General features: G+C 43.3%; 1 protein-coding gene across 2 annotated transcripts in view; it reads right to left on the minus strand.

Annotated features, from left to right (window-relative positions):
* LOC131685346 (adenylate cyclase type 6) overlaps positions 1–19818 on the minus strand; it is a 539597-nt gene that overhangs the window by 68192 nt on the left and 451587 nt on the right. For both annotated transcript variants that reach the window (XM_058969007.1, XM_058969006.1), the window contains exon 7: positions 4828–5470. In XM_058969007.1, coding sequence (XP_058824990.1) covers positions 4828–5470 — 643 coding nt within the window. The remainder of the gene's footprint in view (positions 1–4827; positions 5471–19818) is intronic.

The following is a 19818-nucleotide window of genomic DNA, read 5'->3' on the forward strand; positions in this document are numbered from 1 at the left end:
AAGTTATTCTGAACTTACTATAATTAATAAATCTCTTCTGCTGCTTATAGGCAATTCAATTCACATTCAAGGTATCTATTCAAGGTAGTCTCTAAAGCTTTATTGAAAAGAACTGGCTTTAAGAAAATTTCTTGAATATTGTTTTGTATATCGATATATTGAATTTATGTAGTCTTCATATTTTCTACAAAGTATTTTAAAATTATATTATGAACAACTTTGATGAAGACACCAAATCTCTTACTATTTTTGGAGATTTTTTTTTACTTCTCCATAATCCCTGTTAGACTAATTTTGTTTCTGAACTTTCGCTAATTTATCCAACTTACATTAAACTTTAGCGTTTTCGAAAAAGCGACGATTTTCATCAAGGCACCCCCCCACCCAAACCAAATTTTTGGCTACACCACTGTAATAAATTACAGAGACCAATATTCATGGCACTACATCTATTCTTTCGACAAGGGGTCTCTCAATTTATAATCACTTTTTCTTCATTCTTCGACAAAGTTGTAGTCAATAGAACTAACCTCCTGATTCTCGCTTGCAGTGATAATCTGATACATAAAGTTCCTAGCAGCGAAAATATATGCAAATGATTTTTTGACGTAGGACTACGTCTTTGTTTTCGATATGGGGGTGCACTCTGCAAATTCTTCAAAAATGGTATGTAACGAAAAGTGGTCCAATTTCAAACGCATATAATTCAGCCATCTCAAAATAAGTTTTCAAATTTTTTGCACAAATCGGCCCGAAATACTTCTAAGAATAGATTCCAATAGATAAACCCAAAGATTTTTGATATCATAGCATTAAAAAATTATATAATATACAACCTTGTCAAAATATCGCGCATTAACACACAGAAGATAGCGTTTCCCAAGCCCTGTACGACGGATTGGTGTACCTAGCGCGCAACGCTTCTATGAATGACGTCATCATCGACTATTTAAAGAACGGACTTGGCCAGACACGCTCAGTTCCCTGTTGAACGGCTGGCGAAGCAGATCACAGTGCTGTGTTTTTTACAGCCAGTGTAGCTGAGCTAGAAGTCCGTTACACTGGCTGTGGAGGGACGCTACCCTGTGTCGTCCAACAGGCGACCGCTCCAACTACTTCCTAAATGCCGCTGTAATGTTGCCAGTAAATTTTTGGTTTAATTAGCACATGTATTTGCTATTTGCGCTTGAAATTAAGTAATGTAGTGGTAGTAATAAGCTTCCCATTTTGGTTTAAACGCAAGGACAGTTTTTAAAACAGGATTTGATTAATTAGTTTAGCTCATCTAAGCAATTTTATCAATTCTGTAATTTAAAAGGAATTTTACGGAACTTGGTGAATTTGGCCCCACTTGCAACTGGTATAATCAACCTGCACAAAGTGTTGCATAACGCAGGGCTGTTTTTTGGAACAAAATGTGTTATCATTCAGCCCTTCGCTATGCAAAATCACGATATTATGACAGATAGGCTAAGCGCGGCTGTTCCTTTCAATCGGGAAAGGCCGCGTGGAATTTTGATGAAATGCGCCAATAGTGTCGTGGTGGTACTAGTTGTCTCTTTCGCTCTACCCATCATCATCTGCGTTGACTCATTTTGCATTGTGCGCTTGGGTTCAATGTTTGGGGCGAATGTGTTGGTAGGTAGGGGAACTGGCGGTAAAATGAACACGTTAAGCAAAGTCATTATTTTCTAACTAATAAGTGAATGAGATATTACAATCACCTTATGTTTATTGTTAGACATGTTTTGTACATATCTTGTAGAAATATTTTGTCATAAACACATTTTTTCAAACATGATTCTTGATTTCTAAACATGTCCAAAAATGAGACATGTTTATAGCGAGTGGTTAAAATGAACAGCTTCTGGTGTTGGAAGGTGAAGTATATTTTTCAATATTTAGAGCCATAGTACTCAAGAGAGAGCAAGGTGTTGAAAGGAGAAAGTTTAGAAAAGCGTGGAAGGATCATATATGCAAGCTTAGAGCTCACCGGCGACTTAACCCTTTGTCTGCTACCGTAGTGGTCAGGGTCTTTTGGCATTAGAAATGCGAATCACCTGAGTCTACGGCATGTCCGAACAAGCGTAAAGTAACTTGTTACTTCATGCTGTCGGAACCGACAAAAAGTTAAGTCACGGTAAAACTTCCACACTAAGCATTTGCGACGTTGAAACTCATTGAATGAGCCAGTTTTGTTTGTTCCCTCACCAATTGCCTGCCTGAGTGATTTTATTTTATCGACTATTGTGACTGTCTCAGCGTGTGTGACAATATGGTCACATGTGTTGCTGATTTGCACGGTGTCGGCAGCTTTCACCCAACGCTGCAACGATGAATCCCCATCACGGTAAGTTCTATTTTTACCATTTTTTTTTTGTTAACCATTTTTGTTAACGACTGCCGACACCGTGCAAATCAGCAACACATGTGACCATATTGTCACACACGCTGAGACAGTCACAATAGTCGATAAAATAAAATCACTCAGGCAGGCAATTGGTGAGGGAACAAACAAAACTGGCTCATTCAATGAGTTTCAACGTCGCAAATGCTTAGTGTGGAAGTTTTACCGTGACTTAACTTTTTGTCGGTTCCGACAGCATGAAGTAACAAGTTACTTTACGCTTGTTCGGACATGCCGTAGACTCAGGTGATTCGCATTTCTAATGCCAAAAGACCCTGACCACTACGGTAGCAGACAAAGGGTTAAGTCGCCGGTGAGCTCTAAGCTTGCATATATGATCCTTCCACGCTTTTCTAAACTTTCTCCTTTCAACACCTTGCTCTCCCTTGAGTACTATGGCTCTAAATATTGAAAAATATACTTCACCTTCCAGTCCCTTGCTAATTAAATGCCGAAAAAACTGTTGACAAATTAACTCAATAGGTCGTTAACAAAAATGGTTAACAAAAAAAAAATGGTAAAAATAGCTTCTGGTGATCTGCAAAATGTCCTGTATGTATGCAATGTGCAGCGTTGGAAAGCATTTTCCGATCAATGCTAATATCCCAACAAATCATGAGCTTTGCATACACACAGGGCATTCTGAATTGAATTTTCATGACGTAATATTAACCATTTTACAATCCTGTGGCATCGAAACACATCTACAAACTTGGGGTTATCCATGGGTGTTTGAACTTTTAGGATCTGTTTGAGAGCAACTAGATGGCTTGTTCTATGCATGAGATGTGATTATATTGTCTAAAATTTGATTTTTCTTCACCTGTCCGGGTGTTTTTTCCCACACACTAAGTACTAAGAAAATAAATATTTTACATTAAGTAGTATAGTCCTACGTCTACAGTTCGTGCAACCCCATAGGGCTGCCCCTTGTAGTTTTTTCTATGTAAACTGTTCAAAGATTCCACGCACAATTCAAGAAAAATTATCCGGTAGCTAGATTTGTCCGGTTTTCTTCAAATTCGGAACTTTAAGTATTAGATTCAAACTATGAAATTCCTAAACACTTTACCATCGCGTATCTCACATTGCCTTCGTAAAGCAGGAAACCGTGTCCTTGAATATTGCATACATACTAACCCGCATACCTAGTATCTCTCAAACCAAGCCTAATGCAGAAAATTCAAATCTGAGCTGGTCCGTCCAACGTCTATCACAGCATGTCAGTCCGAGAACGGATTTTACGAATAAACTGCAGATGAATCCTGTCACCTACCATCAGATCCGAATCCGATGCAATACCCAATGTGCAGTTCTACCGCGAACGATGCTGTTATCACCACACAATTTACTCGAGACACAGCCTGGCTGGCTGACACACACACTGGTGCTGCGCTATTTCCGCGTGCATTCGAGATATAGTCTGCGGCAGCTTGTTGTAGAACGAACATCATTTTGGAAGTTGAAACAATGGTGATGCCAGTTACGACTACGCGAGCGTGTATGGAGCTGGTATCCGTTTCCGCAGTGCCCACGCCGCCGCCCGACGCGTGCGGGAAGGAAGATGGATGCAAAATGTGTTGAGACAATAATTGTGTCCCCTTTTAGTTTCGACCGGAATAGAAACTGCGGGCAGCGTGGCCGCGGTTAGGTTTGAGAATTCGAACCTCGTGTAGGAGCTGTGCAGGAACAAGGATATTACGGCAACGTGATAACCGAATAGTAGTAGCTTGTAAATTTTGGTGAGTTGGCTCTGCTTTGAGGAAACATGCAATAACAGGTACGCTTCTGCATTGTTTCGAAGCCCGAAACTAAAAGGGAGTAAATTCTAATTTGACATTCTTGGTCTGGTATTTTGCAATTATCTGATAAGACCTTCTGTTCATTTTACTTGTTCTTTGTTCGGGAACAGAGTGCATATCAAACGTATAACTTTAGTTCATTGAATTGAATTAAAATAGTATCTAGCTCGTGCTAAAATGAGACGAAATGAGACGTTCAAGTTGCTATTAATCAATAACTTTTCTAAGATTTTCTCATCTTACTACACCTGACTCATTCGAGCAGATAAATTATATCAACAACCCACGACACGAACCATTTTCAACCACCAGCTGTCGTTCTTACCATCAGCATTCACGAACTGCCACCGAACAACAATTAATCCCAAAGTTTCTACAGTATCACGCAAACATTCCATGAAGCTCTCGACCTGATAAGATAAAACGACATAATGTCAATTGAATTTAATTGAATCGGAAACTCCGTCTAGCTCACCCAACCCGCACGACCCGGGCTTTATCAGAAGCTTTTCCGCCCTCTTGGTTTCACTTCTCATTACACCGAGGGCTACAACACACATCCTAACAGAAAATTGCACAAAGGCACAGGAACAAACGGTCCTACACTCTATTGCTTACCTGCTCCCAACAAATCCACCACTATCGTTCTCCTCCAGCGAATTTCCTCTGTCGTTATCACTTTCCAACCGGCTTCGTCTCCGTTTCCTCCTTCGCCGTCTCTGCCACATGTCGAGCCCAGCGGAACCTTCAATCGCACTGCCGTGATTAATTATAGCAGTGTTAACATTGTCATCATGTTCGTCAGCAAGGGAAACCGCACCGACCTTGCCCACGGCCACGGCAGCAGCAGCAGGAAACAATTTACCATGAAAACTTTCGTCTGTTCGAACTTTCTTTCCCATTCTTCCACCGTACCGTTGATCACCAGTCTCACTTTCACTAGCTGACCCCTCCCCATCAACATCCCACCCGGTGTCACTGATGGCATTACGCGCATTATCATCACGGGCGTTGGAAATAGCGAGAACATTAGCATCACTATCTATTTCTTCACCCAAGTCGTGAGCGGGACCGACGTCGTCACTGCCGCCGTCGCTGCCACTCCCATCCAATAGCGGAGAACCGTCGGGATGGGAGCTGCCATTGGCGATTACCCCCATTAATAGTCCCGGCGGAAGTTGTTCAGCCAGCGGCCCGCCGGCAGCCGGGGATAAGCTCGGTGTCGCTGGCGAAGACGACGACGACGACGAGTTCCAACCATCTGTGAAGTGGAAAGAATGGAAATGAGGATATTAGATTGATAGGGAAATGTGTTTTGATTTGATTCGTTTTCTCTTTTGGGTGTAATGTTGTTACTTTAGTTACTAAATGTTTTTTATGAGTTCAATCGATTGCTACAAGCAATAAAAATTGTCTGATTTTTAGTAATTCTATTATGATTGTCAAAATCTTACCATATGGCCAGTGTAAAAAATCACCACTTAATCAGTGAAAAATAGAAAAGCGAAAATGATTTATTTAGTTTATCGTGATGGGTGACGAGAAGCAAATAGGTTTGGTTTTAGATTTAGAAAATTTTCCAGCTGGATGATTCTCTCTCTTGATCTTACAACAAATTTTAAATTTGGGAAATATTTATTGTTCGCCCAATCCCATCGGTTATCACTCTTAGGAGCGACACGCTTAACGCTCAGACAACAGTATGTACCTATTAAAATGGGATTCGGTGTTCGTCAATTCTATCGGTACTGTAAGGTGCCAAGGTCGATCAAGGGAAACCCAGGACCGTCGTATCGGGATGTCATTAAAACGTATGCGGCGAATCCGTCTGCGAGTACGTTTCCGTTCATGCTATGCCTCCAAGCAACCAAAAAGGACTATGAAGCAGAATCAATCAGCAGCTCATAGACGGCGAAACCTATATGAAAATGATTTTCAGGCCGGTTCCCGGACAACATTTTGCCGAAACCACTGCACTGTTTGATGCTCCCAGCAAAATCAAGTAATGCTTTTTCTCCTCGTCAGTAACTAGCACCAGATAGGTTCAAACCAGTACCAAATTAGCGCTATTTGGACACTAAAATCCAAAAAGTCATACATATTGCGTGAACGTGTGTATTTTTCTATTTTAGTGTCTTACTGCTGGTTTGGATTTATCTAACCAGTATTAAGTTGGTTTTAGTTACTGATAAGGAGAATCCGAAAAATTAAATTTAAATTACGTGCACCTTTTCAATCGATGGAAAACAGTAAACACAACATAGAAAAAAGTTCTCAACGCAAAGGGTGAAAAAATGCCATCACCGCCTCCATTGAATCGAGAACTCAGCCATTCTCCACTAAGCTCGAGTTTCTCATTCTGAAGCAGCCATCCGCAGAGCTGCCGACCATGCCGGTCGATACGTCGGCGTGGAAATTCCCGCAGGTTGGATTAGAAGATCCACAGTTTCATGTCCCAGGAAGGATTGACCTCGTCATCGGATGTGAGGCCTTCTGGGAACTTCACACCGGTAGGAAGATCTCGCTCGGTAACGGTCTTCCGTGGGTAGTCGAAACACCATTCGGATGGGCGGTCTCTGGTTCCGCGTCCAATGGATCTACCTGCATTCCCCGGATCTGCAATCTCTCCATTACCAATGAAGATTTGGAAGCCGCACTTCAGAAGTTTTGGGAGTTAGAAGCGATTTCCACTGGGCCTGCACACTCACCCGAAGAAAATCGCTGTGAAGAGTCGTACGTCTTCCTCACAACGAAGATGCAGAAGTCTTCCTGGGGGCCTCCAGAGCCATCGCAGAACGCCGTTTTTACAGTCTGGAGCGCCGTTTGCAACGAGATCCTGCAATCAAAGAATCGTATCATCGCTTCATGGACGAGTACCTACAGCTCGGTCACATGAGAAGGCTTGACGAGCCTGTAGATGACGTGAAGGCTCGCTGTTATCTCCCACATCATCCCGTGTTCAAGGAGTCGAGCACTACTACGAAGGTTAGGGTCGTTTTCGACGCGTCCTGCAAGACGGCGTCAGGATATTCGCTGAACGACACGCTGTTGGTCGGACCCGTAGTTCAGCAAGATCTACTCTCCATCGTGATGAGATTTCGGACACATCACATCGCTCTGGTTGCGGACATCGAGAAGATGTACCGGCAAGTATTCCTCTATCCTGACGATCAACCGTTTCAACGAATTCTTTGGCGCACGGGCCCTGATGAACCCATCGCTACGTACGAACTGCAGACAGTAACGTACGGAACAGCGAGCGCCCCGTACCTAGCTACGCGTACTCTGCAGCAGATTGCACAGGATACCAAGCAGTTGTATCCAATCGCGAGTGAGCCAGTTGCGGAAGACTTCTACGTCGACGATTTTCTTTCTGGGGCGCCGGACGTAGAATCCGCCATCAAGCTGCGTCGTCAGGCATCGGCAATGCTAGCTTCCGCTGGATTACCGCTCAAGAAATGGGCATCGAAATCTCCTGAAGTTTTTGCGGATATACCACCTGATGATGTAGCAATACAGCCGTTTCACAATCTTCAGGATGACCAGGCCGTCTCCACGCTCGGCCTCATTTGGAAACCGAAGTTGGACATACTCCGGTTCAAGGATCAGCTGCCGCTAGCCGCATCCGTCCTGACGAAGCGCAAGGTGATGTCATACATCGCCCAAATTTTCGATCCACTCGGACTCGTGGGTCCAACGATCACCAAGGCCAAACTCTTCATGCAGCGACTTTGGGCTCTGAAGCAGAATGGCGAAGCATGTGAATGGGACACGCCGCTCCCGTTTACACTCCAAGAAGAATGGAAACTGTTCCATAACACACTACATCTGTTAAGTGAAGTTCGCGTACCCCGCTTCATTTCGATGCCCAAAGCCGTCAGCATCCAGCTTCACTTCTTCTGCGATGCGTCTGAGCACGCATATGGGACATGCTGTCACGTTCGAACCGAAGCACTCGGCACAGTTTCGGTCCAGTTGTTGGCATCTAAGTCTAAGGTTGCGCCGCTTTCTACTCGCCATACAATCGCCAGACTCGAACTCTGCGCCGCGCATTTGTCGACCCAGCTGAACAAGAAGCTGAACGCAACGCTGAAGCTTCCTGCAACTGTTCATTTCTGGACAGATTCTACCACTGTCCTCCAATGGCGTTGCGGGAACCCGAGTCGTTGGAAGACTTTCGTCGCAAACCGGGTCTCGCAGATATAGCTTTCAACCGATCTCAACCGCTGGAAGCATGTTTCTGGAGTCGACAATCCCGCTGACGACATATCCCGAGGATTGAGCCCTACCGACATCCTCAACTGTACACGATGGTGGACTGGGACACCGTGGCTATCAAGGTCTCCGGATTTTTGGCCAAATTCAACGTTACCCGCAGCAGAAACTCCTGAAGTGTCCGCCGAAGGACGCAAGATACCGCTAGTCGCTATGACCACGACACAGCTGAGTTTCTGCACCGATTTATTCGCTCGCTATTCCAACTTCTCCAAGCTACGCCGAGTGACAGTGTTCATTCAGCGTTATCTGCACCTGCTTCGTGAACGAGTATCGCAACGTCGTTCGGAAAAGGAGAAGTACAAGCCACTCGTCATCCCGAGCATTAACCCGCACCCAGTCCATCCCCTTACCGTACAAGAACTCCAACACGCCGAACTTTCGCTCTGTCATCTCGCGCAGGGTGAACTTTTCGCTATGGAGATTTCCGATCTCGCTAGTGGCGAACGTGTCGCAAGATCTTCCACGCTGAAGTGGTTGAACCCGTTCGTCGATCCCGAAGGCACCGTACGTGTCGGTGGCCAGCTTTGCAATGCCGCGCTGACCGATGCGAAGAAACGCCCGATCGTCCTCTCTGCCAAGCATCCGATTGCTGTTCTGTTGGCTAGTTTTTATCATTTGAAGCTACTGCTAGTCACTCTCCGCCAGAAGTTTTGGATTCTGGGCGGCAGAAATCTTGTGAAATCCGTCTTTCACCGTTGCCACACTTGCTTCCGTAGCAAGCCCACACTAGTCCAGCAGAGCACAGCAGATTTTCCGGCATCGAGAGTATCTCCAACGCGACCGTTTTCCGTCTGCGGAGTCGACTATTGCGGACCGTTCTATTTGAAGTCCGCCGTCCGTAACCGTGGCCCAACGAAGGTGTACGTGGCCATATTCGTCTGCTTCTCTACGAAGGCAGTTCACATCGAGCTAGTGAGCGACCTGTCTACTCCAGCGTTCCTAGCTGCACTCCGTCGTCTGGTCGCCGGCAGAGGAAAGGTGGTAGAGTTGCACTCTGACAACGCTACCGCTTTCAAAGGTGCATCGAATGCACTGAACCGCATCTACCGCATGCTGAAGGTCGATGAGTCTGATCGGAATCAGATCTTCGACTGGTGCTCCGACAACGAAATTCGCTGGAAATTCATCCCACCTAGAGAACCACACTTTGGCGGTCTTTGGTAGGCTGCAGTGAAGTCAGCGAAAACACACTTGCTGAAGACAATCGGCAACATGAACGTTGCATACGAGGACATGCTCACACTGCTGGCGCAGATAGAGATGTGCCTCAATTCTCGTCCGCTGACTACAATCTCGAGGTCCTAACGCCAGGACATTTTCTCGTCGGGAGTAATCTCCAAGCTGTTCCGGAAGTTTTCAAACTCATAGGAATAATATTTGAAAGCTTTAACTTTTGAAATGTTTTATAAAGAGACTTAGTGTACTCAGAAAAAATGTTTGCTATTTATCTCTCTCTCTCTCTCTCTCTCTCTCTCTCTCTCTCTCGAAACTGAAATCAAACCTTATTGGATAATGGATGGTGCACAATTTTCTTATAGACTAGTGATATATAAGAACAACAGCTCATGTTGAAATGAACGGAATACCTACAAAACATTTAATAGCTATAAATATCATAAATACAAGAATAAACAACAAGTATTCAATTTAAAACAAAAAAGCACATTCACTATTTATTAGTACTTATTTATGGGTCCCTTCAAAATGTGTAATCAGATTAATAGGATAGTGTTCGGTTTAATTACCCATTCGTTCAAACGACATTCGTCCAAACGGCTTTCGACCGAAACCGGTATTCGGCCAAAAACGGTATTTGGCCAAAAACGACATTCGGCCAAAAGCGACACTCGACCAAAAACGGCATTTGGCCAAACGACAAGCGACTAAACGGAAGTCGGTCCAAAACGGCATTCGACCAAACGACATTCGGCCAAACGGCATTCGGCCAAACGGCATTCGGCCGAACGGCATTCGGCCAATCGACAAACGGCATTCGGTCAAAAACGACATTCGACCAAAAAAGGCATTCGGCCAAAAACTGCCTTCGGCCGAAAACGGCATTTGGTCAAAAATTGCATTCGGCAAAATACCGCATTCGGCGAAAAACGATATTCGGCCAAAACCGACATTCAGATAAAAGCGGCATTCGACCAAAAACTGCATTCGGCCAAAAACGGCATTCGGCCGAAAACGGCATTTGGCCAGAAACGACATCCGGACAAAAACGCCTTTCGGCCAAAACGGCATTCGGATACAGTGACATTCAGTCAAAAACAACGTTCAGCCAAAGACGACATTCCGCCAAAAATGACGTTCGATCCAGAATGGCATACAGTCAAAGACCGCATTCGGCGAAAAACGACATTCGGCCAAACGATATTCGGCCAAAAACGGTATTCGGCCAATAACGGTATTCGGCAAAATACCGCATTAGGCCAAAAACGGCATTCCGCCAAAACGACATTCAGCCAATAACAACATTCGGCCAAAAACGACATTCGACCAAAAACGACATTCGGCCTAAAACGGCATTCGACCAAATACAGCATGCAGCCAAAAATGGTACTCGGTAAAAAACAGCATTCGGTCAAAACGGCATTCGGCCAAAAACTGCATTCGGTCAATACGACCAAACGGCATTCGGTTAAAACGGCATTCGGCCAAAAACGACATTCGGCCAAAAGCGGCATTCGGCCAAAAACGACATTCGACTAAACGGCACTTGATTAAAACTGCATTCGGCCAAAACACGCATTCGGCTAAAAATGACAAAAAGCGGCATTCGGCTAAAAAAAATGACATTCGGCCAAAAACGATATTCGGCCAAAAACGGCATTCGACCAAATACAGCATTAGACCAAAAATGGCACCTGGTCAAAAACTGCATTCGGCTAAAAACGACATTCAGCCAAAAATGACATTCAGCCAAACGGCATTTGGACAAAAGGCATTTGGCCAAACTGCATTCGGCCAAAAGGCATTCGGTCAAACGGCATTCGGCCAAACGGCATTCGGCCAAAAAGCGGCATTCGGCCAAAAAGCGGCATTCGGCCAAACGGCATTCGGCCAAAAAGCGGCATTCGGCCAAAAAGCGGCATTCGACCAAAAAGTGGCATTCGGCCAAAAAGCGGCATTCGGCCAAAAAGCGGCATTCGGCCAAACGGCATTCGACCAAACTGCATTCGGTCAAAAAGCGGCATTCGGCCAAAAAGCGGCATTCGGCCAAACAGCGGCATTCGGCCAAAAAGCGGCATTCGGCCAAAAAACGGCATTCGGTCAAAAAGCGGCATTCGGCCAAAAACGGTATTCAGCCAAACGGCATTCGTGCAATCGGCATTCGTCTAAACGGCTTCGGCCAAACGGCATTTGGTCAAGCGCCATTCTTCCGAAACGGCATTCGGCCGTATGGCATTTGGCCAAATGGCATTTGGCCAAACGACATAAGGCTAAACGGCATTTGGCGAAAAGAACCGCTAACTCTTCTCATCACCAACCTAGCAACGGACTTGAAGCTGCATAAGCAAGAGCAGAGCCTAAAATTCTCATACCTATCCAATGAACGACGAAATTCAGAGAATTCATCTTCGTCCTTTCCCTGTCTATTTCGTCGCTAAATGCATAAAAAAATAAAACAATAAAGGCGATGCCGCCTCCTCTCTCGATTCTACGAAAACGAGTAGCAACAGCAGCGACTTTCGCTTTTCTATGACAATCCGAAGTTGCAATTTAGTTTTGATGCATGCTCAGTAATTGGCAATTCTCATTCATTGAATGAAATTGATGCATTGTGCATCAAATAATGCAACTAGAGCATAGTTAAAATGAGAAATATGCACACCGATCAGGCTTCCGTCTTACAATACCATCATTAGCTCGCAAATCTACAGAATCGAGCAACGACAAATAAATATCATTGCTAGTGTATTTTCGTTTCCCCAGCAGTAAGTTCAATATCGAAGTCATTCTGAATCTCAAAGCGAAAATGAGCGTGCGGAGAGAATAATGAAAACGCTCTGCTACATGCTTGCTTTGTCCTAGCCCGTTGTCTCATTTTCGATTTCGCAAAGTGCTAGTGGTATGCAAAGAAGCTCCGTTCATTCGTCAGTTTCGCCTGATTTTGGTAAATGAAAAAAGAAAACATTTTCCGACTCTGAGCAAGAGTGCCAGAATAAATATATACTACCTTTCCTTAAGGTCCACAAAGTGAAGTTCTTGCAATAATTAACTAGCTGCCACTAAATCCATGAGGGGCCACAGTGGTACCGCGACAGTAATGTGAATTACTTCAACAAGAAAGCAATTCACACAATTGCTTGCAGCTTCACCATATGCGGCAGATGATGGTGGGAATTCCAAAGAAATCCACGAATTAATTCGAGCACTGTCGAAGTAAGTTTCCTTTTTTATGATAGTACAATAAAATACTTTCATTTTCAAACGTATTTGATAGTATCCACGAAGAAAACGGATCAAAGAAAAAATGTGAAAAAATTCCCCCCAGAGGCAACATTCGAACCTGCAACCCTTGGGACTCCGGGACCTTTATGCTATCCCTGGGCTATGATGACATTCCAGGAAGAACAAAAGATTATCACATTGGTGACATTGATCGTACCACTGCCTTAGAGAGAGAGAGATCACATACAACCGCACCGCAGCTGCCAACCCAACTGATTTGATCCGCTGAATTTTCCCGTTAGATTCTAAGGCCGGAGTTTTTTTTATCGTCTGCTATCTGATTTTAGTTCATTACCCATCGTACTTCGGTGGGTGACAGAGTCAACGAAGCGGGGCAGAAACCGAATGCTTGCAGCGACTGTACGTCGGAACAGGGAATGATTAGTTGAGCTAAGGGCAGTCGAGTAAAAATTTCCTCGGCTTAGACAACGTTGACACGACGAAAAATTACTGACTAAAGTAAAAAGAAGCTTTGCCATGAACGACAGATGAAAGTTTTACAAAACGATCAACATCATGAGTAGGAAGAGCATTCCCGATATCAACAGGAATCAGCCGACAGAACGCACCGGAATGGTTTCCAGATGAAAAGAGCATATTGAGTTACTATTGAACGGACAAACGAGTAGAAAAAGCGCAAGCAGAATAAGGATTGGGGATGATGAAGAAATTGTGGATCCAATTGCGCTAGACAAAATTCGATAAGGTGTTCTAGAGCTGAAAATCGAGAAGGACGGAATTTCGATCGAACTTATAAAAGTCGGGAGTGGCCGGTTGTACGAAGCAATCCGCCGCGTGATCGGTACGATCTGGGTGGAAGGAAAAATATCTTTGAACTGGTATAAAAGCGACCCTCAATGTCGCCTATAAGATACTCTCCCGTGTTCTGTTTCGCAGACTACGCACGCTAGCGGAAGCCGTTAACTGCGAATTATACAGCGGCTTTTGAGGAGGACGGTTAATGATATAATACATGTGAAAAATTCTGGATAAATTCCGGGAATTCAACATCTTATGGTGGATTTTAAGACAACGTACGATTCAGTCAAATGAAACAAACTTTGGCACATAATGCTTGAACATGGCTTTCCTACAAAATTAATGGAGCTTATTCGTATGACACTGGATGGGTCAAAATCAAGCGTCAAAAAAGCCGGAGAGACATCCGACTCGTTTGTTGTGTTAGATGGATCGAAGCGGGGCATTGCACTATCTGAGAGTACTCAATACCCATGTGGTTTCGTTTGAAGTTATGAACTAGCTGATCTTGACTTCACTGCATCTTCACTGCTGTTCCCGTATAGTGGAAGTGATCGCGGCAGTGGCAGATGATACAAAAGAATTGCAACAATTTTGGAAACGATGGCGGTTGAAATATTTAACGCAACTACAAGGCAGAGCGAAGCGTTGGCAACCACCGGTTCAAACCTCTGAGGGACAATCGGTACTAATACTGCAACAGGAACTCTAGAAAGATCTGTAGAAAAATTATATCCTGCTATCATCAGACCAGAAAGGCTTCCAGTTATAATCAAATCGATTTGTCCACCTGGTAAGTTTATATTAGAAATTTCAGCAATTTCTGGGTGTGCGAGGATGTTTGCCATTATTCTACTTTTAGACCCGTTGTATTGACGTACCTTTCGGCAGTGATGTCGTATGCAGAGCCAAGATATTTGTATACGAACACGGTGACTGAAGGACTGCCAACTAGGATGCAACCGAGTTGCAGTGCAGTGCAGTTATCGAGAGGAGAACGTTTGCCGATCTCGAACTGTGTCCAATGGTATAGGACATTCAGTTGAAAAATATGTTATTGGAGCTATTACGTTTAGAGAGCTTTAAACCTCCGGAAGTCGCGCTTATAGCCCACTGAATGAGCAGCCGCTGGCGCCCTAAGACGATTTCGCTAGATTTTCAGAGCAGCGTGCACTCAGTGTACTAGCGCGACTGCCGGAAGGTTAAAGCCTTGTGGGAAACACGTTGAACAATATTTTCCAAAAAAATTTGTGTCAGTTAACTAATTAATACCCATTGGTTAGATCAATGATATTCGAAACCATTGTTATGTTACCACATTTACACATGCTTCCCACTCTCATATCACAGATCAATGAAAGCACAAAACTTTTTTTGATTTTACACGGCACCGCAAACCAACTGCCTGCCTGCATCAATAGCGGTAATGGTGCAACTGCACCAACAAAAATGGTAACTTTTGATCATGCCAGCACAAAAACGTACGTACAGCCTTTGTCACCCGATCCGATAAACCACCGTGAAAACCCGAAACCGCACCTCGATGGAGTGCCACGAGTTTTGAAATAAATTGCATTAGTCGACCGACTGCACGCCACACCATTCCGTTCCAACAGCAGTAGTGGCTTCTATGGTCTGCTATGCATACAGCTAGATAACTATGCAGCAGGATTCAATGAAACGCGACCTGTTGCACATCGCAGAGGATGCCCTCCGGGGTCGATGCTGGCTCTTTCATTATGCAGAGGTTTTTAATCCCGAGTGGCTATCGGAGAGGCTGGTTTCGGTCTCCGGTCGATAGGAAGGGATCTAACCACATACCGCCGCCGCTGGGTGAGGAAGTCGTGTCTGCCCACAGTCAATGCGGACAAAACTTTGTTGCGGTTGATTCTCACTTTTTGCCTTCCACTGTTGATGATGATAGGGAAAGGATTTTCTCGGTAGTAGTCTCATTCTGACAAGCTCCAGTCAGTTAGTAGCACTAAACACAGCATGAAGCGCCCTCCTGTAGGCACTTTGGGATCAGCGGAAGCTGATTTCCATTCGGACAAATTGAAGCGTGTGCTAGCATAGAGAAGTCGTGCTTCCTGTTTCAATCTATGGCGTCCGGTTTTATACTATACTTTGAAGGAATTAGAGCGAATTAAAATAAGTGAGTTGTGAGCTGGTAGCAAGGTTGGAATCAAGGAGCTTTTATTCTCAGGTGATACGATCCTTGAAATCGCCGATCAGCCATGATGGTTCTAAAAACGACAGCTAACAACATTGTTTACTACATCCCCATGCATGTTTGCTTGGATTTCAGTTTATCAACAAAGTTGTTCGCTGTCATCTTTTTCCCCGCAGCTTGCTGCACGCTTACCTCACTCCTCACCTAGTTACTGCCAAAGACGAATCACCTTAGAACTCTAAGCACCTTGGTTGGAATGTTATCAGGTATCCCAATCAGACTATTATCCAAGTTATCCACACATTTTCTTTAATATCATATAAAAATTACGTTTTCTTCAAATATACTATGATTTAGCTGACCAACTCAGCTTACATATGATCCTTTGTTGTACGACGTTGAAACTTGAATATTGTGAAGAGCAGATGCAATAAATATTATTCCTTAATGAATTTCCAAATATTCAGTGGAATACCATTCAACAACCTCTGGACAAATGTTCTACCACATTTTTGGACGGTTTTTTGCCTTTCTCATATAAAGAAAGGCTATGCAATCACTGTAAAAATCGACTTTTTAACCGAGGCCCGGAGGGCCGAGTGTCATACACCATTCGATTCAGTTCGTCAAGATCGGCAAATGTCTGTGTGTGTATGTATGTGTGTGTGTATGTGTGTGTGTCATTTAAACTCACACAATTTTCTCAGAGATGGCTGAACCGATTTTCGCAAACTTAATTTCATCTGAAAGGTATAACGCTCCCATAAGCTGCTATTGAATTTTTAGTTGATCCGACTTCCGGTTCCGGAGTTACGGGTTGAAGAGTGAGGTCGCACAGCAAATTCCCATATAAACTGGTACCACCATGATGTTCAAATGATGTAAAACATATTAAAATTGATGTAACATTACTCTAGTTTGCGGGTCTGGATCACTAATGATCAATCAAAGCAGCTTTGACCACATTGGCCACCTATGACGGTTCATGACGCCCCCGGGGAACCCGCCAAGTTCCTAAGCTAATATCACACCCATTCCCCAACGAATTCTCTACCGATTTTTACAAACTTGATTTCAAATGAAAGATACAGTAATGCCATTGACTGCTGCTGAATTTCATTCGGTTCTGACTCTTGCTTCCGGAGTTACAGGGGTGTTAGTAAGGATACACTAGAATTTCCCATATAAATCGGTACAATCGTAATACCTCAGAGGCTAAAAACTATTGAAATGGTCAACAAATTACTTCTAATCGCAGATCTAGATCACTGATTGCCAATCAAACATTCTTTGAATATATTGTCCACTATCGACGATTCCGGAAGTCCGGAATTTCGGGCATATTCAACAATTAAAGTCACATCGGTTCATCGGTGATGACTGAACCGATTTTCTCAAACCAAGTCTCAAATGGAAGGCAAAATATGCAGTTGAGTATTCCGTCGCCGCCCCTCCCCACGCCTTGCCCTTACACCTCCCTCCTTCATCACTCCCCTCCCCTTGGACCTGCCCGCATTTCCTTCATCCACCCCGTATACTGAAATAAGATGAAGGATTTTTGACGCATCCTCCACTCCCACTCTACTAACCCCCCATTCCCTACATGTTCAAACTCATTCCACCAACCTTTCCAAATTATAATCATATGAAGATAACATTGAACTCATGCTTATTAAGCTAATTAAATATTATTCTTTTGCCTTTCTCATATAGAAAGGTTATGCAATTGCTCCAAAAACCGACTTTCTAACCGAGGCCCGGAGGGCTGAGTCTCATATAACATTCGACTCAATTCGCCGAGATCGCAAAATATCTGTGTGTATGTATGTATGTATGTATGTATGTATGTATGTATGTATGTATGTATGTATGTATGTATGTATGCATGTATGTATGTATGTATGTATGTATGTATGTATGTGTGTATGTGCGGATTTGTTAACAAAATGTCCACATCGGTTTCTCGGAGAAGGCTGAACCGATTTTTACAAACTAAAATTCAAATGAAAGGTATAATATTCCCATAGGTTGCTATTGAATTTCATTTTCAACCGACATCTTGTTCCGGATTACGAGTTGAAGAGTATGGTTACAAAACAAAATTTGTTGATTTGTCCACATCGGTTTCTCGGAATTTTCTGAACCGATTTTGACAAACTTAATTTTAAATGAAAGGTCCATCAGCTGCTGTTGAATTTTGTGTGAATCCGAGTTCTGGTTCCTGAATTACAGGGTGATACGTACGATCACGCAGCAAATCCCGATTCTAACGAATTTTGCGATGAATGTACAAATGTGAAATTTTTTTCCAAAATGTACACAACTGTTGAATTTGTAGATCTAGGTCACCAACAGTCATTCAAAGGCTCTTTGGTCACACTGGCCACCATCGACGGATCCTGAAGTATCCAAATTCAGAATAACGGTTATATTGGTTTCTCGAAAATGGCTAGACCGATTTGATCAACTTAGTCTCAAATGAAAGGTGTCGCGTCCCCGGAAACTGATATTAAATTCCATCTCCATCCGACTTCCGGCTCCGGAGTTATGGGTTGTGGAGTGCGATCACATAGAAAACTCCGATTCAAACCGATACCGCGATGAATGCAAAAAGGTGCTCTTATATATGTACTTGCCAAGTGTAATAAGAATGAGATTTCCATAATGTTATATTGTACGAACCAGCTATTAGGGACCATTCATAAATTACGTAACGCTTTTAGGGGGGGGGGGAGGGGGTACGACAAGTTGTGACAAGTTGTGACATAGGGGGGAGGGGGTGTTAACTAGATCGTTACGTAACATGTTTTCATCGAAGAAAAAAAAATTTTTCTTGGAATTAGTTACGTAACAGGGGAGGGGGGGATGGAAAAATTTGTGACAATTTGTTACATAGGGGGAGGGGGGAGTCAATTTTGGGCAATTTTTGCGTTACGTAATTTATGAATGGTCCCTTATATCATAGTTTGGAGAAATGAGAAATGCACAATTGCACCTCTAGGTGGATTAAAACAGGTTTTTCTTCTTTCTGCTGCTTTATCAGACCCTCTTCACAATCACCCAATAACGTTCAATGGGCCGAAGCTGAGGGCAGTTTGGTGGATTGTTGTTTTTCTCAACAGAATCTCCATTTAAAGCGACCTGTCAGCATCGCTTACATCCTCCCCTACAACAGCAGTATGCATAACATTGTTGACCTGGAAGGTTTTTTGTGTCGACTTTCGGATAGGTCCCGTTGTCCATCAAAATGCATGAAATGTACACATTGTTTTCGTTCTGCACTCTGTTTGATGATTTTCTGATTTTTATAGGTCTTCAAATTATTTTATTTCTTGATGCATCGGATCATTCCGACGCTCATTCTCTCATTATTGGCCAGATCACGTACCGACATTCGATTTATCGCTTGTGATTAGAGATACCACTTTCTGATCCAATTTCACTTGTACCATTTTAGGACGAACAAAATCGGAGAATTCGAATGGCTTTATTCTTACATTGGGCAAAATAAGGGAATTTTGGGTTTTGGGGTATTTAAACCCCAAAATCACCTGTTTTTAATAAAAAAAAACCTTATATATCTAATCCACGCTGGAAATCGTACATGAATTGTACTGATTGTTACGTAAAAAAAGTATTTCCATCTTGGGCAGAATAGGGGAAGTTGGGGATTTGGGATCTTTTAAATCAGAAATCTTATTGTATTAATCAATTCCTGAATCGCTATTTTTTACTAACGAAGTCGTATGTAAAATATCACCTTAATTGAAAAAAAAATCTCAGAAATTAACTGAGGTGGTTTGAGTTTAAATATAAAACAGGAAATTAGGGTTTTGTAACACTTGAACCCCAAATTCACCTATTTTTTAATAAAACAGTTTACATCTCTGATTCACGCTGGAAATCATACATGAATTGTACCGAGTATTACGTAAACAAACCTA

Source organism: Topomyia yanbarensis, chromosome 2 (assembly GCF_030247195.1).
Source record: "Topomyia yanbarensis strain Yona2022 chromosome 2, ASM3024719v1, whole genome shotgun sequence".
NCBI classification, from domain to species: Eukaryota; Metazoa; Arthropoda; class Insecta; order Diptera; family Culicidae; genus Topomyia; species Topomyia yanbarensis.